A 24928-nucleotide genomic window follows, 5' to 3' on the forward strand; every position below is an offset into this window, starting at 1 on the left:
TGCTTGTTTGGAGATTTTCTGTGAGTGGATGAGTAAATGCAGCTGCTTCTGCAGAGCTTCACTTTCACATTGGATGCTCACTTCCAACTGTTAGCATATGACTTAAATGCCTTATGTTTCTAGGCACACAGCAGTGCTTTTTTCAGGCATCTAGGTTATATGAGATTGACACCTACAGAAAAGAAACAACACTGGATTTTGACTCTTTCTTCATTTGGCACATGACAGAGATTCCCCTCAAGGAGGGAAAACCCTTACTTGAGATTTTGGTAATTAAATTTTATAATTAAAACTGAAAAGATTTTGCCAGACCAGGACAGGCCAAAACTCACCTGTTTGTTTTAGTGCTAATCATCTAAGAATATCCTAATTCCATTAAATTCAACATAACAGGTCGTCACAAGGCTAATAGCTGTGATACATCAAGAAAGGACAGGAAAAGCAGCAGTATGATTGGTAGCAATCATTTTCTGTCTCTATCACCAAGTCCTTTCAAATACATGTATACAGTTCTCCCTTCCAAATTATGGGGATTAGGGGCGTGGTTGCCCCCTGCAAACTGGAAAATCCATGTAAAACTTTTGGTCCTCCTCTATAACAGAGAAGTCTGAATTTCTTTTACTTTTCTTTTATGTGGTGTTTATAGTAATAAAAGATAAAATATGTTGACATATAATACAAAACCAATATTTTATGCATTTCTGAGTTCCTAAACTTTTTCTGTGTCATCTGCTGGCTTTCACATGTCATCTGCAGCTTCCCCAAAACTCCTCAAAATTGCCATTTAATTTATTATGCCTACCCACGATATATTGAAACCATGATGGGGAAAGTTATGATGTGGATAGGGTTAACTGTGCATATTACTGGGCGACTGAATTACAAAGCAAAGCACATATAAAAGCATTATTTTCATGACAATGTAATATTAGATGAAACATTAGGGCTGGTAGGTACTACAACAATGCTAATAGTATAATTAATATGACAATAGCAAGCTAACCAATGTTTGAGCTTGGATTTTCACCAACCATAAGGGATGTAATGTATGGATATTCAGCAGAACATAGTTATGGTGGAATTTCACAACATGATGGTGCAAAATGAGAATAGTACAATAAAGAGGCTGTTGTGAGATAAATATAGGTTTACCCTAAATAACAGCTTTCAAGGATATAATTAGCACATTTAACATATACCCTGGAAATATGCATGTCTGTCTATCTCTACACATGTGTATGCATATGTGCATATGCACATATACATATATGCACGCATATACGTGTGCTATACACATGTATATACTATGCATGCACATATACACACATGTATACCTATATAGTACATGCACACATGCTATACATATACATACACACATGTGTGTATGTGTGTGTGTATGCAGTAAGTCCAAACTACCTAAAGAAAAATGTATAAATTTTAAAAGAATTTCTTGTAGAGAGGCATCATAACATAGTGGATGGAAAGCCCAACCTCAGAGTAAAGGATGAACTGGTGTGACCCTGGGCAAATCACTTAACTTATTAGTGGTCTAGGTCAAAGCCTCTTAAACTGTGGGTGCATAATTGAATATGGGGGTCTCCAAAAATTTGGCAACAGTAAAAGGTTATCTATACCTATTTTTATATACTTTTATACCTGGGGTTGCATAAAAATTTCTCTGGAAAAAAAGGATGATGAGTGGAAAAATTTAAGAAACTCTGGTCTAGGCAACTCTTTAAGACACATAAGTTACAAGAACTTGCTCAACTGTATTAGGAGAGGATGTGTCCCTAGACCAGCAAGATCACAGATCTAATTCTCTTCCCCCCCACCCCCCTTACTTATTCTTGTACTCAAGTGCTCTTGGAGGTTATGCCACAACACGAATACAGGCCTTCATTACCACCAGCTTGGTCTATTGAAGTATCTTTCTAACTGGTATTTCCACCTTCTCTTTCCTTTCCCAATACTTTCAAATGCCAGCCACTGCATGCTTCATATGGCTTCAAGGCTTCTCTTTCCACGTGATCTCATTGCTCCAAGAACAACCTTTGGGTACTTCCTCAATTCCTTTAGAATAAAGTTCAAATCTTTAGCTTCTCATTCAAGGTTTTCCATACCCTGACAACACCTACTTTGCCGACTCTATCTTACAAATTCCTCCTGAACATACTCTATGACCCGGATAAATTGGACTTCTCATCTTTCCTTGTACTTTTCCTCCCTATTATATGCCTTTGTATGTGCCATTCCCTATATCTGGAATGTCTTCTTGCCCACCATGCCTTCCTGCTTAACTTCTGCCCATTTTTTAGGGATTAGCATAAAATGCCACCACTTTTTTTTAATGGCACCACTTTTTTATTTAAGTGGGGCAATGGGGGTTAAGTGACTTGCCCAGGGTCACACAGCTAGTAAGTGTCAAGTGTCTGAGGCCAGATTTGAACTCAGGCTACTCCTGAATCCAGGGCCGGTGCTTTATCCACTGCGCCACCTAGATGCCCCTAAATCTACCAAACTTTTATTAAGAAGGTTTCCTGACTGCTCCCAATCACAAACAACCTTCCCACTGTCCTTCACAAATGTCAGGTAGCACTTTGCCTCCAATTCTTACATCTACTTTTTTGTGCATTATTTCACATTATGGCTTTTAACAATGCAGCATGAGGTTTACCACCCTGTAAGCTAGTCAGAATAGAACTGTGTCTTACCCAAACTTTGCCAATCTCCCCCAAAACCCTGCCATAGTAACCACACCTGAACACCAAACAATCCCCCACCCACACACACACAACACATGCACACTGAGCATGTAGTAAATGTTTTTGAATTGAATGAGGAAGAAAGACATTTCCAAGACAGCACCATTATGCTCTACAGATATGAGAGAGAGGCTTTCTGATGTCAGTACTGACCTGGGAGGCCAGTCATTCCCCTCCCCATCCTTTCTGATTGCAGTGGAGATAGAAGCAGCACGTAGGCAATCCAGTTATTGGCTCAATGTTGCCAGGAGAGACGGTACTTGAGAACTACTATCAGCAGTAACTCAAAAGTTACCCAAATCCAGTAAACCACAAAAACATGAGGACTTCAAGTAGGGTGACCACATCCAAGAGGGAACAAACAAAATGCCTAAATCTATGCCTGTGTAGGCTGATTTCAAAAGTATATCAGTCATGAAAATCTGGCAGACTTTCTCACGAAGCTTACTGATTTTATGGTAACTGCTAAACCCACAGTGATATACTTCTCCAATAAATGTTTCTTAGACGACTTGGCCAGGAAAGTGAAGAGTTGAATATAGGCATCTTATGTAGTTCATTCAATCATAAAAGAAATGTGAAATTGCAGGGAGATTCTCTGGTGCACAAATGGGCTATCCTCCTTAAATAGCACATTATAAATCTAAACAGGAAGAAGACATATATAATATCTTCGATCGCTATTTCTTTAGGTCCCCAATAAATCCAACTAATTCAATTGAATTCATTGAGATCTATTTCTTTAGGTCCCAATTAAAGTAATATAGTCTAATTGGATTGTTGGGGACCTACATAATAGATCTCAAAGGTATTACATGTGCTTTCCTATCTGATCCTATTTATTGGGTACCGCACAGAAAAATAAATCATTTCTTTTATAGCTGAGTTCAGACTTGTGCTTCAGGAATCCCTGGGGATATTACTAGATCCACTTTTGTTGTTCCAATCAGTTTTTCAGTTGTGTCTGACTCCTTGTGATCCCCTTCTTTTTCCTTCCTTCCTTCCTTCCTTCCTTCCTTCCTTCCTTCCTTCCTTCCTTCCTTCCTTCCTTCCTTCCTTCCTTCCTTCCTTCCTTCCTTCCTTCCTTCCTTCCTTCCTTCCTTCCCTCCCTCCGCCCTCCTTCCCTCCCTCCCTCCTCCCTTCCTTCCTTCCTTCCTTCCTCCCTCCCTTCCTTCCTCCCTTCCTTCCTTCCTCCCTTCCTCCCTTCCTCCCTTCCTCCCTTCCTTCCTTCCTTCCTTCCTTCCTTGGCAATGAGGGTTACATGACTTGCCCAGGTCACACATTTAGGCTTTTCATGACAAAGATAATGGAATGGTTTGCCATTGCTTTCTCCAACTCATTTTATAGAGAAGGAAAGTGAGGAAAACAGGGTTAAGCTACCTGCTGTAAAGAATTAATTGTTATTTGAGGGTTTTATGCCTCGGCACGCACTGGCCTGGGGCTCCGCAAACCCCACGTGCTCCACCCACTGTTGTAGCCCTTGCCAGGGCTCTGGCACCTCACCATCACCAATCCCCGACGCCTACATGAGCTGGCAAAATTATAATGATTGAAGCCTAGTGAGGGCTGTCATGTGGCTGTCAGAGCAGCCATCCCATTGGCTGGGGCTGTGTGGGGTGTTTCTAGGTTTGGGGGAGGAGAATTGGGCATTCTAGGTGGAAGCTGGAAAGCAACGGGCCTTCTGCTGCGTATTTTCAGCTGATTCCTGTGGCGGTGGTATTTTTTCAGGGTATTATACTTTCCCTTTCCTCATTTTATTTCCTTTCCCTTGATCCTACTGATCCTGTTTGTGTTTTGTTTTTTTTTAAGTTTGTTCTTGTTAAAATAAATCTTGTTCTGTTTTGAGGGAGGCTGTCGGTCTCCTTCCTTTCCCCAATATTGCGGCGAGCCGCTTAGCTAGCACTCCCCAATTAAAAATTGGTCCCCACACTGCCCAGGGTCACACATCTACAAAGTTTCTGAAGTCAGATTTGAACTCAGGAAGGACTCATCTTCCTGACTCCAGATCCAGCATTCTATCCCCTATGCCACCCAGCTGCCCTAGATCTCTAACCAAATAAATGTTGCTGATTCCTTTATTGCTCAAGATACAAGTAATAACAATTACCTCTCTAAAGACGGCCTTGCCTATAAGAACATAAGGTTTCCACTCACAGAGTCTGCATCCATAGAAGGGAACACTACTTACTCTGTACAGCCTGAAAAGCTTTGAGATATTCTAGACTGAGCAATGGTTGAGGCAGTTCTCGAATGAAAAGCGTCAAGAGGCTTGGCGGCATCATGCTGCTTGACGCTTTCCCAGTTAAAAGTTCCTTCGTAAAACTTTGCTTCCAGTTCTTGGCAAAGGTTCTGAAAGACACGAGAACAAAAGTGAACACCAAAACCAAGCTTCGTCCCACGGATAGTTTCGCGTATTTCTCATATTGTACAAGTTTCTTACTATGGAAACCTAAAAATCATTCCAAGTGTCACCGGCTGCCACACCAGTCATCCTGTATTAATATAAAATTAGTCGGGCAGCTAGGTGGCGCAGTGGATAAAGCACTGCCCTGAATTCAGCAGGACCTGAGTTCAAATCCAGCCTCAGACACTTAACATTTACTAGCTATGTGACCTTGGGGCAAGTCACTTAACCCTCATTACCCTACCATATATAATTAACCTCCTTTGAGACTCAGTTCAAATCTCACCTTCTTCCCTGTGATTACTGTAGATAGTTTTTTAGAAAAAAAAATTTTTTTTTTTTACATGAGGCATTTGGGGTTAAGTGACTTGCCCAGAGTCACACGGCTGGTAAGTGTTAAGTGTCTGAGGCTGGATTTGAACTCAGGTACTCCTGAATCCAGGGCCCAGTGCTCTATCCATTGCGCCACCTAGCTGCCCCCCCCCAAAATTTTATTATTGTCCTCCTCCACTGAAGTGTGATCTCTTTGACAGCAGAAACCCTGTTTTTGCTCTTTTTTCTACCTCCTTAGCACGGGGGCCTAGAACCCAGTAAGCTATTAATTAAATGTTGTTGACCTGGCTAAACACACTGCTACTCATAGGCAAAAATGGGGGGGTTTTACCAGGATCTTCATATAATAAAAAGTAGCTCACGATTCTGCCTTAAATAAATATGAATGTCTAGCAATCAGGTCATATTTTGAAGCTCCTCTAAGTGCAAGTGAAAGAATTTATTGACTGGAATAAAGGAGAGGTGGTAGAGAGTAGTGTAGTGTGAAGTAGTCCTACAAGTCACAAAGATGTGGATTCAAGCACTGCCTCAGATACTCACTGCATGTGAACCCAGGCGAGGCACTTCCTTTCAAGAGCCTAGGTATGCTACAACTATAAGCTGCAGAATGGTTGCCAGTCTTTATTGGTAGATTGTGTTTCCCTCACCAAGGAGTTCTCTATCCTGATTAAATCAGGATAGTTTTAAAAGGATGAAAATACAGTTTTTTAAGACAATTCTGTTGGAAACTACAAAGCAAGAGGGCATGAAACTAGATTTCATAGTCAAGTTTTATGCCTAAGAGTACAGGAGGAAGGTGGATGTTCGGTAGAGATAAATGGAAAACTAAACAATGTGAACAAGTAAGATTATTTGATAAAGCCAGACAAAATTTAACTGGTTATGAATGTCTTTAAATGCCGTAGGGTGACAAAAAAAAGCTGAACCTTAAGCCACCTATTATTGTTTATTGGTTTTAATTATTAATTCCAAAATTAGAATGAGAACTAATAAGTTGAATTATCCCAAAGCCACTGATGAAATTGACTGGGCAGAGTATTTTGATACTTTGGTTTATAACTATGAATAATAATACTTCTAATAAATCTACTCATATCAACATCTACCACTTTCTTAGAAAACCATGCTCCTAAGGGTATATATTCTAGAATACCAATATACTTCTTAGAATACCAGGCTCCCTAAGGGGAATAATGTGGGATGGCTAGGTGGTGCCGTAAGTAAAGGTGCTGGACTCCGGGATTCAGAAGGACCTGAGTTCAAATGTGACCTCTGCCACTTACTAGCTATGAGAAGCCTAGGCAAGTCACTTAACCCTGTTTGCCTCAAGTTTCCTCATTGTCAAATAAGTTGAAAGGAAATGGTAAACCACTCCAGTATCTTTGCCAAGAAAACCCCAAATGGAGTTACAAGAGTCAGACGAGATGAAAAGGGGAGGGGCAGCTAGGTGGTGCAGTGGATAAAGAACCGGCCCTAGATTCAGGAGGACCTGAGTTCAAATCCAGTATCAGATATTTGACACTTACTAGCTGTGTGACCCTGGGCAAGTCACTTAACCCTCGTTGCCCCCCCCCCCAAAAAAAAAGATTGAAAGAGAGACTATATAAACTCCTTGAAAGTAAGGATTGTTTCATTCCATATATTAGGATTCACAGCATCTATTAACGTGTTTAGCACATAACACATTACTTAACAAATGCTTGACAATTGACTTTGTTTTTTGTCTCCAAGCCACAAACCCAGTAAGACAGAAAATACTGAATATTTGACAAAAAGTCATTAGATATCTCTACATCTTCTTTCCATTACTTTAAGGAATCCACAGAAGCTCAGAGTTGGAAGAGACCCTCAGAGGTAATCTAACAAGTTCCTAAACAAGAATTCTCTTTAACATTTCTAAAAATAGTCATCCAGTCTTCACTTGAAGGAATGCTGAAAAAAAGAGAAATTAGCCCACTTTTCAATAGTTCTAACATTAGGAAGTATCGTCCTTAAAATCTAGTCTATGGGAGGCAGCTACGTGGCCTCAGTGGATAAAGCATTGGGCCCTGGGTTCAGGAGGACCTGAGTTCAAATCAGGTCTCAGACGCTTGACACTTAATTAGCTGCATGACCTGGGAAAGTCACTTAACCCTCATTGCCCCGGAAAAAAAAAAGTTAGTCTAAAGTTGACTCTTGAAATTTTCTCCAAATGCTCCGTCTTTTGAGATATCAAGCAGGGCAGCTAGGTGGTACAGTGGATAAAGTACTGGCCCTGGAGTCAGGAGGGCCTGATTCAAATCCAACCTCAGATACGTACTAGCTGTGTATCCCTGGGCAAGTCACTTAACCCAATTTGCCTCTCCCTCCCCCCCCCCCAAAAGAGAAAGATATCAAGCATAAAAAAGTTCAAACCATTTTCGAAGTGACAGTCTCAAATACTTAAAAAACTGGTTAGGTCTCACCCTAAGACTATTCTTCTCCAGGTTAAACAGCCCCAATTCCTTCAATGAATTCCTCATATGAGTTACACTGAGGTAACTGTACCATCCTGATTATGTTTTCTGGATGTTATCAATAACCTTACTAAAATGTGACACTCAGAAATGAATATGATATTCCAAAAGTGTTCTGTCCAGAACAGAGTACAACAGATTAGCATCTCCTCCCCTACTCTGGACACCCTTCAATCCAGGACTGAATTAAGTTTTTTATGCCTGCAATATCAGATAATACTGACTTGAATTATGCTTCATGTCTGATTAAAATCCCAAATTTTTTTTCCAGAAAAAAATGCTATTTAGCCATTTCATACTCAAAATTTGTTTTTTGAACCTAGCTATTCCTAATTAAATCACCTCTTACTAGAGTGAATCCAAAATCCCAGTCTATCTAGATTTCTTGGAATTTGATTCGTCCAATCAATATGTTATTGATCCTTTTCAGCTACACATCATCTACAAATCTTCTAAGCATGTCACCTTTGCCTTTACATGAGTCATTGTGTTGTTGGGGGTTTTTTTAAGTTAAATATTATAAGGCTAAACATCCTAGGGTGATCCACAAGAGGTCATTCATATCTTTCTAGTGATGAACTGGAGAGAACTCTCCAATGATTACTGACAACTACTCAGAGTCCAGCTGTTTAAACAGCTTAAAAATCTACCTAGGGCAGTTAGATAGCACAGTGGATAAAGCACCGGCCCCGGATTCAGGAGGACCTGAGTTCAAACCTGGCCTCAGACACTTGACACTTACTAACTGTGTGACCCTGAGCAAGTCACTTAACCTTCATTGCCCCCCCCAACAATCTACCTAGCTTCACTAACATCTACTAACAAAATGAAGTTTCTTCATTTTGTACAAAAAAAAGAATAAGAGAGACATCATCAGATGCTTTGCTAAAATCTCGGTCAGGGGGCAGCTAGGTGGCACAGTGGATAAAGAACCGACCCTGGATTCAGGAGGACCTGAGTTCAAGTCAGGGCTCAGACACATGACACTTGCTAGCTGTGTGACCCTGGGCAAGTCACTTAACCTCATTGCCCTGCAAAAAAATAATAAAATAATAAAAAATAAATAAAATCTAGGTCAACTATTTCTATAGCATTCCCTTTATCAGGTTAGTAACTTCTTCAAAATGCCCCTGAAGCTAGTTATAGTGCAGAATTCTTTTCCTCGATGCTAATTTAATATTTTTTCAAAAAGAAAGCTTCACTCAGAAAAGCGGGGGCAAAACGAGAAACAAGTGAGGCCAGCAACACCATTTCAGTTAGGAGTTGAAGGAAAAAAATCAACTAAGCACTTAGCTCCTATCTTCATATATTTACAAAAGACAGCTGCTGCATAATTTGGTTTGTGGACAAGAGGCTGGGTGGATGGTTGAGCCAGCTGAATCCATTTAATTGGCCTTTCTGGAAATTACACTTGGTTTAGATTGTCCTTTTGGACAGATTTCCTCTCCTAGGAATCCACACCTTAGATGCAGTGTTCTGCACTGAAGCAAACGCTCTCTATCACTCTGCTGTTAGTTGGCAATCACTCTTTATCAGTGTGGGCACTGATGCATTGTGAATAGCGAACTAAGGCACTGCACTGCTGTATGAAGAGAACATACACGCACATTACCTGTTTCTGAGGGAGTGTTTCTATTAAACAAATGCATTTCTCAACAGGACTTGAACTGATCTCAGAATCACTCTTAAATGTGTCACTTACCAGGTGTAGGAACTGCTTAGTGCTTAACAAGTGTAGGACAATGACAATATGTTTAAATACATTAAGCTCCTAATCGTTTCTGGGGTTGTGTAAGCTTCAGAGGAGAAAGGCTGGGATGGTGGATAAGTCACATTAAGTTACTGTGTGATTACTTTGAGCAGCCTAAATATATATATACCACAGTAGAGATCACGATATAACTTGGCAAGTGCCAAACTGGCAGAAGCGAATGTTCTATAAATGAGGAAACAAGTCAAAAAAATAAATCAATGAAATGCATCTGCAGCTAGAAATTCACACAAACCTTTCTAAAATGTATCTGGACTCTGCTCTGGGCCTAGAAGCATCCTAGCTCAAGATTTAGGGTCTGGATCTTTACTGTTGTGGTAAAGTGGCCTGTTCTTTATTATTCTCTCACACAGTCCTCAATCCATCTGCCATCTCATGTTGTTGCACTAGGTCTCCCTGAAAGACTAAGACATACTTCTGCCTCACCTACACTTTACAGAATCTGTCTCATCCTTCAGGATGCAGCACAGATTCCTCTGTCTTCATGAAGACTTTCCTAACTACTTGTATTTTCGGGGTGGGGGGGGCACAAATGAGGGTTACGTTACTTGCCCAGGGTTACACAGCCAGTAAGTGTCAAGTGTCTGAAGCGGATTTGAACTCAGGTCCTCCTGAATTCCAGGGCTGGTACTCTATCCACTGTGCCACCTAGCTGCCCCCCTAACTAACTTGTATTTATCTGCATTATATTTATTATATGGGGTGGCTAGGTGGTACAGTAGATTAAGTGCCAGGCCTGGAATCCAGAAGTCATTTCCCTGAGTTCAAATCCAGCCTCAGACACTAACTAGGTATACAACCTTGGACTAGTTACTTAATCCTGTTTGCCCCAATTTTTTCATCTATAAAATGAACTGGAGAAGGAAATGGCAAACCATTCCAGTATCTTTGCCAAGAAAACTTCAAATGGAGTCATGAAGAGTCAGTAGGACTGAAAACTGACTGAACAATTTATATGTATGTCTGTGTGTGTGTATGTACGTATGTACAATACTGTCCCCCTGATAGCATGTAAGCTATTTGTAAGTTAAAATGGCTTCACTTTTAAATTTGCATTTCTCTAATCAATAGTGATGTAGAGCATTTTTCATATGGCAATAGAGAATGGAGAAAGAATTAATATAAAACCCAGCTAAGGAAACTGAGGCTGAGATATTAAGTGATTTGCCAAAGGTCACATAAGTCATCACTAATAGGATCCAAATTCAAACTCAGATGCTCTATTCCTAATCTAGTAGTCTCTCTGTTTACCACAATGCCTTTCTTGGTCAGCCTTTTAGACTTATGTTTTTTTAAATAGTGTATAAAAACAATCCATCCTGAAAGTAGTTAGAAGACTTTGTGGGGATTTGGGTTTGGGAGGGAAGGGTCTCAGAAGACAAAAACTTCATCTACCTCACAATTTTGCTTAGAAAGAAGACTAGAATTATAATGGCATAAAATGTGGAATAAGAAAAGGAAATCCTAGGACTACTTACTAGTAATGAGGGGCTGGGACAATGTAAATTTTGTCAGTGGAACAGATTAGGAGACTAATTTGTTGCCAATGTCAAAGTTACTGCTCTGGTAGATATTTGGAGTCAACAATGGAAGGGAATATTCCTCAATTTGAATCTACCTAGTATCACTCAACACAAGCCCAATGTATCATTCCACAGAATAGTAGGTGAGTGGAGGAATTAACTAAGTGTTCTGTTTCCTAGAGAAATGGGATTGTTACACTTCTATTTCATCTTTGTGAAATAACAGGTGATTTATTAATTTTTACATATTACTCTGATTTTTAAAAAAATTCGGTTAAAATGAATACTTATTTTAATTTTTGCATAAAGATTTTTATTGTAACATAGGAATCAAATAATAAAGTTGCTATAATATGACTCAAAGTTGTAATTAAGTATTAAATCTATTCATAAGTATATTCAGTCAGTTAGTACCTTTATCCTTGTTGCAGCTCCAGGTATCCGTAAAAGTCCTTCAGTTTCTAATCCTCCCTCTTCTATTCGAGAAATCAACTGTACAAAAAAAAAAATTACTATTTAGAAATATAACTGTCAAGAATATCATATCTATTTTACATATAAATGACTGAAATTGATTACACCATATTCAGGTACGCATTCTATGATTAGCTGCCATTGCGTTACTTGCCTTCTAATAAACAAGCCGAAGAACTTGAAAACATAATTAATTTCATGTTGCACTCAAGAAAAAAGATGGCTCTCTTCATACTGCCTTAGTTACAAAAAATGAGAAAAACTATGTGATTTCACACAACAGCTGTGTTATTGCAAACAAGTAGAGAATGAGGATGCTCATTTTAAAAGCTCCAAAAATAATTGTTTCTCTGTTTTGCAGGAGCCTGGACTCTGATCTAATCAATCTTCTGCATTCTGATATTGCACATTTGCATCTCATTTTCACTTTGTTCAAAGACATTTTATTTTTTTAATTTTTTTCAAAGACATTTTAAAGCAAGTTTTTTCAAAACCCTTTCTGTTGGCAAATTATCATTAAAACGCACACACCTCTAAGGGTCTAATATTGTTTCATTCATTCAGGCCACAAACATACATTAAATGATGACTGTAGAGCACTGTGCTAGGCAAAAAGAGAAGATGTGAAATTTATTAAAACACAACCCTGGTAGAGTTTATAGGCTAGGGGAGGATAAAGAACAAACACATAATATCCAATTAGTGCCTCAGAAAAAGAGCAAATGGTCACAAGTAACTTTGGTTGAGGAGTAAAATAATGATAAATGGTGAGAGAAGGGGAGATAGGGAACAGTTCATGAATTTGGCATTAATGGATAAGTAAGAATTTAGTTCAATTTCTTGAGAGTTATTCTGGTATTACACCTAAAGAAAGCACACACATACACACACACACACACAAATCAAAAATTATTCATTAAGTGACTACTACATGTCAAGTACTGACTAGTGTCAGAGTTGGACATACAATGACAAAAGTGAAAAAGTCATGGACCTTATATTCCCATAGGAGAGGCATATATACATATACAATATATAAATATATATATATACACACACACATACACATATATGAGAGAGTGTACACAAGAAATACATGTACATATATAGGTAAATGCATAATATGTCCAAAATGAATAGTTGGAAGGTTGGGGCAAGGGCAGGGTCCTTACTGGCTGAGGAGGATCAGGAAAGTTTTTATGAAAAACTTTGGAATCCTCGGGGTGTCAGGTGGTCAGCTGTCTTCCACTTTCTGTTGCTCTGCAGCCAGTGTGCATGTGCTCAGACACGGTCTCTGATGAGTACACTCAGTCACACAAGGGCTTACCTTAACCCACCCTGGACCAGGCTATTCCCAACAGAGCAGTCAGCCCTATGACCACAGAACTCCAATGGCTATGGCCAATCAGCTATAGTGCCTCCTATGGACAAACCCAGAAGACGGGCTATGGTACCCAGTCAGTTCCCCAAGGTATGGTTCAACCAATGGCTATGGCAGCAGCCAATCCCCAGTAGCACTTCAAAGAACTACTGTAACAACTCCCAGAGCAATAGCTATGGACAGCCCTATAAGGGGGGCTATGGGGACAACAACAAAGCTTTTACAATCCCCCTCAAGAGTAGGGCCAGCATTATGGAGTGGGGGAGAGATGGGGCAGAAATGGAGGAGGAGCCTGGCCGTGAATGAGCCTTACACTCATCAGAATTGGCTCAAAGACCTTAATCTCATCAGAGTTGGCTCAAGGAGGAAGAACTTACACACTCGATTGGGTGGAGTAATCTATCTGGACCCTGCGGAAAGTAGGAGGGGAAGGGGATAAGGAGGAAGGGGTAAAAGAAGGGAATACGGAGTGTGGGAGGGGACAGTCAGAAGCAAATCACTTTTGAGAAGGGATAGGGTGAAAGAAGATAGAAAATAGAGTAAATATCATGGGGAAGGGAATAGGATGGAGGGAAACAATTTATAATAGTAATTGTGAAAAAAATTTTGAAGCAGAGGCAAGAGTAATGTAAGATGATGATGATTGATTGATTAATGAATTGATGATGATTGGATGAAGATGGGGACTGATGGATGACAATAAGGATGGATTGATGATGATGATGATGAGAAAGGATGGATGATAAAACATATGGTGTCTGGGGCAGCTAGATGGCGCAGTGGATAAAGCACCGGCCCTGGATTCAGGAGGACCTGAGTTCAAATCCCGACCTCAGACACTTGACACTTAACTAGCTGTGTGACCCTGGGCAAGTCACTTAACCCTCATTGCCCCACAAAGAAACAAAACAAAAACAAAACAAAAAATATGGTACTTACTTTTCTGGGCTATTGTGAAGAAAATCCTTTGTCAGGTATAAGGTCCTATTATAATGTTATCTATTACTGTTGCTGCAAGAATCAACCTCATGGGTCTATTGTAAGGAAATCTCTCTTTAAAGTACTATATAAACGTAGTTTACTATTTTAAAAAATGATGAGCAGGATACTATCAGAAAAATCTGGAAACACCTACATGAGCTGTTGCAATGTGAAATATACTATATACAAAATAACAGCAATACTGTAAGATGATCTGCTGTGATCCCTTTGAAGAGTGATAGGATGAAAGAAGATGGATAATAGAATAAATATCATGGGGAAGGAATAGGATGGAAGGGAAACAGTTAACAATAGTAATCATGAAAAAGAGAAAAGGGGGAAAAATTGTACAAAAAATGTGTATAGCAACTCTTGGTGGAGGCTAAGAATTAAGAATCAAGGGAATGTCCATCAATTGAGGAATGATGGAAAGCTGTGTTATATGATTGTAGTGGAATGGACTTGTGCTACAGGAAATGACAAACAGGATGATCCCCGAAAGCCTGGAAAGACTAATGAACATCGATGTATAGTGAAGTGAGCAGAACTGAGAGGACATTGTGCGTAGTGACAGAAGTATTTGTTCAATGAGTAATTGTGAATGACTTAACTACTCTCAGCAGTGCAATGATCCAAGACAATCCCAAGGAACTAATGAGGAAGCTTACTATGCACCCCTATAGAAAGAACTGATAAAAAGAACACTTGTGGATTGTACATATATAAACTGATTGCGATCTTGTGGAGGGGGAGGAAAGGGAGGGAGGGAGGGAGAAAAATTTGGAACTCTAAATCTTGTGAAAATGAATGTTGAAAACTACCCTTACATGTAAATGGAAAATAAAATAAATGTTTGTTGAAAGAAAAAAAAAAGATGATCTGCTGTGAATGACTTGGTTATTTTCAGCAATGCAATGATCCAAAACAACTCCGAAGGTCCTTTGAAAAATGAAGTCCATCTACAGAGAGAGAACTGATGGTGTCTGAATACCGACTGAAGCATAATTTTTATTTTTTGTTAGTTCCTTTATCTAAAGTTTTGTTTTTGTCTGTTTTCTTTCACAACCTAGCTAATGTGGAAATGTTTTGCATGACTGCTCATGTATGGCTTATATTGAATTGCTTGAGTTCTTGGGGTGGGGAGAGAGGGAGGAAGAGAATTTGGAACACAAAGTGTTTTTTTTTAATTTTGATATCAAAATTTGTATTCATATGTAATTTAGAAAATAAAATTCTAAATGCAAAAAAAAAAAAAGAGTAGGACCAGCAGAACCAGTATAACAGCAGCAATGGAAGTAGTGGAGGGTGTGATGAAGGTAGCTATGGCCAAGATCAACCATCAATGAATGTTGGAAGGGACAGTGGTGGCTATGCATCCAGAAACAGAGTCTAAGTGGTAACAGCAGCAGCTATGGGGAAGGCCAATGGGACCACGGAGGCAGAAGTCAGGTGATGGAGGTGGTAGCAGTCATACCCATGGCAGTGGTGGCTGGAGGTCATGGAGCATGGGTGGAAGTGACTGTGATAGCTTTCAATAAATTTGGTAGTCTCCTGGACAAAGGATAACACCATGACTTTGAACAGATAATTCTGATAATAATGCCATCTTTATCTGGGGCTTGGATGGAGAATTTTACCATTGAATCTGTGGCAGACTACTTCAAGTAAATTGGCATAAGACCAATAAGAAGACAGGGCAGTCTATGATCAACGTATATACAGAGAGACAGGAAGGCTGAAAGGAGAGGTGACTGTATCATTTGATGATCTTCCTCTGCCAAAGAAGCCCTGATTGGTTTGATGTAAGGAATTTCTGGAAACCCCATTCTCCTTTGCAATTTGAAGAACAAAATTCAAAGAGGATGTGGCGATGGCCAGGGGTGGCCATGGACATGGAGGACCCATGGGCCATGAAGGCTTTGGAGGTAAGGCAGTGGTAGTGACTGCTGAGGAGGATTCCCAGTGAAGGGCAGCAGTGAGCTGGAGACCAGAAGTGTCCTAACCCCACATGTGAGAAACACGAACTTTTCTTGGAGGAATGAGTGTGACCATTATAAGGCACCTAAACCTGATGGACCTGGAGTGGTACCTTAAAGGTATGGAGGTAACATTAGAAAGTCACAGAGGGGGGTGCTAGTGGCACAGTGGATAAAGCACCGGTCCTGGAGTCAGGAGTACCTGAGTTCAAATCCGGCCTCAGGACACTTGACACTTACTAGCTGTGTGACCCTGGGCAAGTCACTTAACCCCCATTGCCCCGCCAAAAAAACCAAACAAATTTAACAAAACAAAACAAAAAGGTCACAGAGGTGTCTGTGACTATGGAGGATACTAAGGTAGAGCTAGAGATCATGGGGGATCTAGAGGGGGCCAAGGTGGCTTTGGACCTGGCAAGATGGCTTCAAGGGTTGAACACAGAAAAGATAGACATAAGAGGCCTTATTAAATTAGCTCAGGGGCAGCTAGGTGACACAGTGGATAAAGTACCGACCCCGGATTCAGGAGGACCTGAGTTCAAATCCGGCCTCAGACACTTGACACTAGCTATGTGACCCTGGGCAAGTCACTTAACCCCAATTGCAGCACCAAAAAACAAAACAAACAAACTAGCTCAGGCATCTTTGGACCATCTTTCGTTCCAAACTCAATTACTGATGCCTTTACTTGTAACCTTCCTGCCAGGCTCCCTGTCCTTGTTTTGTAATTGTAACCACACACCCAGGTCCCATTAAATGCCATTGTTTTAGTTAAAGTCAATAAATAAACCATTTGATCTGATTTTCCTGAAAGGCACAATTCTTACTGCTAAGTTTCTATATGATTGATAGACAGTACATGGTCCTAACCACAATGGATGCATGTAACTTTATTTTTTTAAACTCATCTTCTTGATAAAATGCTTCATATATATGTAATACCATAAATAAATGTAGTGGTTTTCCCAAGAAAAAGTAACTTAAAGGTACTCTCCTGTCCACATGGGGAAATAATTAAATAGAATTTACTGATGTAAATGCTTTAGGAGTTTGGAAACTTTCAAAACAGGTGTTTTCACTAAAGAATTTCTGCCCAAGAAATGAAACTTATTTTCCCATTGTGTATATACAGCTAGAATTCAACTGGAAAAAAAATCTAACTTTTCTATCATGTAGGGTTTGCTATGTGTCAGTCCTTACAGTTATCCTCCCATAAGGAAGAAAATCGTCACAAGATCATATACAGACTGAATGGAGCATCAAGAGGCCAGAAAGATTTCTTTAATCTCAGAAAAGGTCCAAAGTGGGTTAAGTGTAAAATCTTGCCATTATGTTGCAAAAACTGTACAAAAATTTAAAAATTAGGAATGAAAATGAGCTGGAATGGATTGAAATTCATATAGAAAAGACATAAAACTTCTGGGTAGTCATAATTTCCATACAAGCTAAAAAAGATTGAAGTTGATTTTTTTTTATTTTAAAGTCAAAAATCTAGGCAAGATTAGGAGTGGATGGTCTCAGGGATTCATAAACTAGTGTAGGAACTTGATTTCATGAGAATGGATTTACTTTGTAATCCTATTTAATTTATGCATTAAAATCATTCTGAGAAGGGGTCTTTCAGGTCTATATGAAAGTTGGGAATAGCCTTCTGAATGTTTCAATGGACAGAATATATCTGCAATTGCACATTTTTTTTTTAAAATTTAAGAAAACATCATGAATCCATGTCATAATAGGAACCACTGAAAGAATAAGGAATATTTTACCCCAAGAAGATCCATGGGGCATGACTCTTTTCTTCAAATCTTTTTAGTACTATTAGATGGATGAAGAAGTAGACTTATTCCATGTGGCTACAGGTTAAAAATCAAGTTCCAGTGGGTAGAAGCTACAAGGTCAATGGATGGACATATATCAGCTCACGAAAGGGAAATTTTTCTAATACTGCATTCCCTTAGAGGAACTGAAATTAGGGTACTAAAATTTCTAACCACTAGAAGTTTTCAAGTAGATGCGAGAACACCAAGTCAGTGATATTCTACAGGAACCCTCTATTAGATTAGAGGTTTTAACTAGAAGACAATCAGGTCCTTTCACATTCTAAGTCCATAACTTTCAAATCCATAAGATAACTGTCAATATCTATTTATCTAAAATAAAATAGTGAATGAAATATGGCTTTTAAAAGAGAGTCTTTTAAATGGCCAACAATAGCTTTCTCCCCTGTTTTCCAAGGAAAGGATTATATTCAGTGGCCTAGCATCCAACCCTATAGCTGACCTGTGCTTTTCTTTAATAGAAGTTGCAGAGCTGCCTTAACCCCCACCAGGCTACCCCCCCCTCCAGAACTCAGTACCTCATCATAAATGAGGCAACTGTGCAAACAGATGAAAAAAGTAAAGTTTGAAACCAAGGTTGATATTTCCCAACATTTCTGTATGAATAGCGGTACTACGTGATAACCAGCACTAGGAACTCACAAGGACATAATGCACTTTTGGGGGGGGGGGGGCGGCATGAGGCAATTAGGGTTAAGTGACTTTGCCCAGGGCCACACAGCTAGTAAGTGTCAAGTATCTAAGTCTGGATTTGAACTCAGGGTCTTCCCTGAATCCAGGGCCAGTACTGTATTTACTGTGCCACCTAGCAGCCCCTAGACATATTCACTTTCTCAAAAGTCACATTGAAATTTTATATAACCTGACATCATCACACTAATATGATTGAAGCTCAAAGGTTCATAGGAAAAGCCGGAATTAAATACTCGTACAACTGTGATTTTTCTTATACACAGAAATAGTAGATTACATATTGTTCGTATTTTCAAAATGCACTATTTCAATTTTTTAAACTTAAACTTCTGGAAAAAAAAAAGGACATGTTGTGACCCCAAAATGATACTTGGAAGATAAAATAGGATATATAAAACTAAATGCAATCAAGTGTTAATCCACTGTGATTTAACTTAACAAAATATAGTTCTCACTGTAGGAGATATGAGGGAAATGAATTTCTATCCATGCCTGGCAATGAGTCAGTCAATTAGTGATTATTAAGTACCTACTATATACGCAGGCACTTCTGCTACATGCTGTGAATTAAAAAAAAGGCAAAAAAATATTCTCTGCTCTCAAGGTGCTCAAATCTAATAGAGGAGACAACAGGCAAACAATTATTATAAACAAGTACACACGGGGTAAATTGGGGGTATCCTCAGAGGAAAGGCATTAACATTAAGAAGTACTGGGAAGGGGCAGCTAGGGTGGCGCAGTGGTAAAGCACCGGCCCTGGATTCAGGAGTACCTGAGTTCAGATCCGGCTCAGACACCTTGACACTTACTAGCTGTGTGACCCTGGGCAAGTCACTTGACCCCCATTGCCCCGCAATAATAAAAAAAAAAAAAAAAAAAAAAGTACTGGGAAAGGTTTCTTACAAAAGATGGGACATCAGCTGAAATCTGAAGGAAGTGAAAGAAGCTAGTAAGGCAGAGATGAGGAAAGGTGTTCCAGGTATGAGGGATGGCCAGTGAAAAATACTTGACTTGGGAGACAGTGTATGTGGCAGGAGAATTAGGAAGACAACCAGTGTCCACTGGATCACAGAATGTAAGGCAGCAAGATAGAAGAACTGGAAAAGAGGGAAGGGCCCAGATTAGGAAGGACTTAAAAAGCCAAACAGAGGGCAGGTGTGGGATGGATGATCCAAAAATCATTCACTGTTGGCTCTGGATTCAGGTAGGATTCTGTAGCAGATCTACTCTCCTTTGTGATTCACTCCTACGTTTACTGAACACCTACTTTCAAGGTCCAATGTTTGGCATGGTAGGGAAATGCAATAAACATATCACTGTGCCATTGTTAGGTTGGTATTAAACTTAATAAATAGTTCCTGAATATATAACAACCAGTGGAAGGAAGCGGAGGCTGATTTCGGGACGTTTTGATTTCCCAGGATAACTGACATGTGCATTGAAGTCGAATATATTGGTCTGCTTGATAAATTAGAAAATGGTTGCTGAGCTCTACTTTAGAAAAAGAACTTGCTAAATTAAACTTGACATACAGTAAACAGAAAAGCTTAGGGATGCATACAGACAAATATTCATAAAGGTGAAATACTTCCTACTATTGGGACTTCAGTAGTTATGGTTTCATTCATGGGGATAACTTCTTCCACCAATGAAGACCACCACAACTCGATACACCCTTTAGTAGGTTGTTAGAGGATGAATGAATCTCTGCAGCCAAAGGCTGTTATTGCTGGTCCAGCTGTTGGTGAATGCATCATTCAGAGATACACTCTCTGGCACTGAAGTCTTTCTAGTTTGGTTCTAGCCTGATCACTTACTACCAGTAATAATTTTTTTATAATCCAGTTATTGCTATGCCATGGCAAGGTACCAGGGTAGGACTTTAGAGGAAGAATTACAAGATTCCTAACTAATTTATGAATATTTCCTACTACTGGATGGATTCTCAATCTTTTTTGTTTGTTTGTGTATGTCATCGATCCCCTTGGGCAGTGATGCCTATGGACCTCTTTTCAAAAAGATATTCTTTAAAAATTCAAATTTTAAGGAAAAATGCAAAATTTCAGTGATATAAGAAAATAAGGATGTAGGGTATTTTTTTCTGAATCAAGTTCATGGATCCACTAAAACAAGAACCTCTATTTTAACTGTGCTATAAGAAACTGAGGTGTCAGTCAAATAAAATCAATCAATTTAATAATATCTAAAGTTAGTCAAGTGATTATTATTCAGTCTTAATCCCACGAAAAGCAACTCTGTGAAATATATATGCCATCAACCCTTGAAACTGAAGCGATTACTGTACCAAGTGTAAAGACATGACAATTCAGCAGACTCCATTATAAAGAATATTAATGCCAAAGACATCAATCTTCAGAATTCAACTATTCCCAACCCAGCTGACTTACTCCAGCATCTACTCACCTTTTTGAAAAGATCAAGGGTATCCTCGTCCCTGGGACTCTCTTCTGATCCTGCTCTAGCAATACTGACAGAGGGAACACCGAAAAGACCGGAGTCTGCATACAAAGCAAAAGAAATAGAACATTTCCCATCTATTTCAAAGTATGAAAATTCGGAATAGAAAGAGATGATGATTTCAAAGCCATAAGCTTTCCTTGCACATCTGAAGCCCCTGACCTCATATTCTGTTATGGCAGAGCTGAATGATATATGCAATCAGGTTACTAAAGTGTAATCTAACTAAATATTCTGGCAAAAGGCAAATATCCTTTCATATCTTCTCCCACAAGAGTGAGAACTTCTATTTTAGCATAGATCAGAATTCAGAATGCTATAATGAACGAAATAATATAAAGGGACCATCTGCTTTTTCAGAAATCAGTTGGCAGTATGACCTTATTCAGCAAATCTTCTTTTCAGAAAATATAATGTTAAGACGAAGAACTTGGAAAAGATGTATGGGACTTTAAAAAGATCAGAAAAAACCTGAAGAAGTTTATTTAACTACGCTATCAATCATCACATTGTTGAAAAGAATTGCTGCTACTTCATATCTCTAAAGGGATCTAATACTGAAAAACATTCACAAAACTTTCCTTAAACTGAGGTTAAAAAAATTTAACTGTTTAATGCCATTTTCTATTTATGTTCAGAGAAATGTTTGCATTTGAAGAGAAAAACTAAATTATCCATCAAGAAACAGTGATTGAGCACCTACTACATACCAGGCACTGTGCTAAGTGGCGAGAGTACACAGACAGAAGTTAAACAGTCCCTCTAGACTGTGAACTCCTTGAGAACCAGCACTGGTTTTGGCCTTCTTTTGTGTCTCCAGCACCTAGCATAGTGCCTGGGACACAGTAAGTGTATAATAAATGTTAGTTTACTGACCAGCCTCAAGAAATTTACATTCTTTTAGGAAGAGGAGCCCTAGCATAGACATATAAGAATATGTACAAAATAAATACAAGCCTATCCTATTACAATGTAGGTTATAAAGCACCATACATATCATCTCAAGGGAACCTCACATTCAGCTTTTACGAATATTATTAATCTCCATTTCACAGACAAGAAAAAATGAGATTCAAGAGTTAAGTGGCTAGCTATTTAAGTAGCAGAGCTATCACTCAAATTCTAGCCCTGTGACTTTAAATCCATTTTTTTCCATCATATTAACCTTTAAAAAATTAGAAACATTTGGCTTACTGTTAATTTCTCTACTCTAACTGATCAGTCGAAACTATGCAAGAGTAATGAGATACTCTAGGACAGGAGGGTGCAATCCCAAACCCATTTGGCAAAGGTATACTTTTCAGGGTTTCTTGGGAGACAGGAGCAGCAGTATTTAAAACAGAAGCAAAGTTGGAGAGAAAAAAAACAACAACAACACTGTAGCTTCTCAATGGTTTTCTAAGCAATTTCTACTCAGTTTCCATTACAGGAAATCCCTTTATGGTTCACTAAGAGAGCCCTAAGGAACTGTGATTGCACCATAAAAATCCATGGTGGGTTTTTGGAAAGAGGTATAGAAAGCAAACTTGAGGAGTGAAGAGGGTTGTTGCACAGATCGAATGGGTGTAGAATTGATTCCACTCTGGGAAAGGGATTGAATCTGTCATTTCACTGTCATAGGGAGGTAACTCCCAGGTGAGGAAATTCTCTTTGCCAATGCAGGTCTGTATATTCTCTGCAATTTAGAGTCTTAGAGAATTGCCTAGAGCCCTGAGAGATTAAGTGATTTGTCCAGGATTACACAGCTAGCATATGTCAGAGGTAGCTTGGTCTTCTTGGCTTCAAAGCTGCCTCTCTTGATTACAGTACATTATGAAAAAAAAAAATCAAATTTCACTAGATAAAGGGTAAAGCTAGTTCCTGTATAATGTTTCATGGAAGGGGAGGAATTTGCATAAATTATGCACAATGCTTCATTGTCTAGATAGTCCGTTAGAACCACTATTAATGAAGCTAACAATGACCAACAAAATAGTGGTTGATGTTGGGGGGGAGGGGGGAGAGGGAAATTACAATCACCTGAAGGGGTCAGGCTACCATTCTGTTAAGTTTTATAAAAAGTCTTCATTCTCTCTCAATCACAGGGACAGGCATGAAATTATTTATTATCCTTATATAAGCTCTACTATTGCAATATAAGATGTGATTATTACTCCTGAAACACTCTTCTCTAGAGCTGAATTTGTAAGGAATCAATAAGTACACCAAACACAGCACTGAAATATGTAGAATTACCCAAAATGACAGCATCAAATGGAGTGAAAAGCCATCCCTCCTTCTGAATTCCCTTAATAGTAACTTTTAACAGTTTCTTATCTACCCCCAGTGCCCTATAACATGATGTAGTGTGTTCTATACTTAATGAGTGAGGTGTGAAAAACTCAATATTACAACTCTGCCACTCATACTTAGGTCTGTTCTGTGGGCAAAATGGCAAAAAGCCAAAATCATCATTGCTGCCGCTTCATGAGAATTTAATGATTTTCATTAAATGCCTTTACCTTTTGTTTTCATTTTCAAAGCTTTTTGGGGTTTGAGCTCGATTCCAAGTACATCATACAGTGCAGTCAGTTCAATGAGAGCTAAGTAGCAAACCTTCTTCATGTCCTGGGGTGCCAAGTCACCAATCCTTGTATTACCCGTTTTGTCCTTTGGCAGTCTGAAATTCTGAAGGAAATACCACTAATGGAGTAAATATTTACAAGATGAACTTGCCTTTGAAATATGAGGATGAAAAGGAGTAATTAGTTTACAGAGAACTTATGATTAAAATTGGGATCAAGAATTTTCTAAGGGAAGAAAGATGCAAGTGACCAATGAAAGTGCCCATAGAGTCTGAAGGAATGCTGACCTGGATTAAAACTAAATGTACTTTGATTCATACACACACACACACACACACACACACACACTCGTTCATTCTATGCAATCCTGGAGACCAGGAAAGGGAAAAAGGTAGGATCTTCATTATAAAGAAAACAGTATAAAATGAATGGGGAAATATGTAAAAAGAGATCAAAGAACACCAGTTAGAGAATTAGCCAAGAGCAGAAATCAAATGCTTAAACCTTGAAAGGAAAGTTTTCAGAGCCAGATAGTTTGACCTGCTCCTCCCCACCCTCCACTTCTTCCATGAACCATACACTACCATAGCACACCCATACCCTAATTATATAAAAGAAACATCAAAAGCATCCCTTTGAGGGTCTAGAATGCACCCACAAATCTACCCAGTATAACCCATACCCATGTCCAATGACCTTGTACCTAGGTACAGGTTGGGGAACATACTTCCCCCTCATTTGACCATGAAGGAGTCAAATTCTGAGTCCCAAGTCCCAAGTTAAGGATTTGAGAAAATAATTAAATTTTCTTCCTTCTTGGTGTCTGTTACTTTTCTTCCCTTCTCCCCACCTAACCCTTCACCTGACCCTCCCTAACTTTCAGATCACACAAATTGACAACCACTCTGTTTAATCAGAAAAAAAAAAAAACAATTATGGGGGCAGCTAGGTGGTGCAGTGGACAAAGCACCGGCCCTGGGTTCAGGAGGACCTGAGTTCAAATCTAACTTCAGACACTTGACATTTACTAGCTGTGTGACCCTGGACAAGTCACATAACCCTCACTGCCTACCCCCCAAAAATTATACAAGCTAAACTGAGATATGGAGGAAGACATGAACAATAGGGAGAAAACAGAGAAAGGAAGCAAACAGTATGGTGGAGTAGAACAAATTTGCTGACACTCCTCCAATGCAGTCTCCTCTATTTATTCTCTTTCCCTTGTTTTCTGCACTGTTCTAATAATAAGGTT

At 39.2% G+C, this 24928-nt stretch overlaps 1 protein-coding gene across 1 annotated transcript in view; it reads right to left on the reverse strand.

The window, feature by feature from the left end:
• Window positions 1-24928, reverse strand: part of ARHGAP18 (Rho GTPase activating protein 18) — a 197529-nt gene that overhangs the window by 36605 nt on the left and 135996 nt on the right. The window contains 6 exon segments of the mRNA XM_043964431.1: window positions 4951-5032; window positions 5034-5111; window positions 11703-11780; window positions 21055-21132; window positions 21134-21153; window positions 23614-23779. Coding sequence (XP_043820366.1) covers window positions 4951-5032; window positions 5034-5111; window positions 11703-11780; window positions 21055-21132; window positions 21134-21153; window positions 23614-23779 — 502 coding nt within the window.

This window comes from Dromiciops gliroides, chromosome 4 (genome assembly GCF_019393635.1).
Source record: "Dromiciops gliroides isolate mDroGli1 chromosome 4, mDroGli1.pri, whole genome shotgun sequence".
NCBI classification, from domain to species: Eukaryota; Metazoa; Chordata; class Mammalia; order Microbiotheria; family Microbiotheriidae; genus Dromiciops; species Dromiciops gliroides.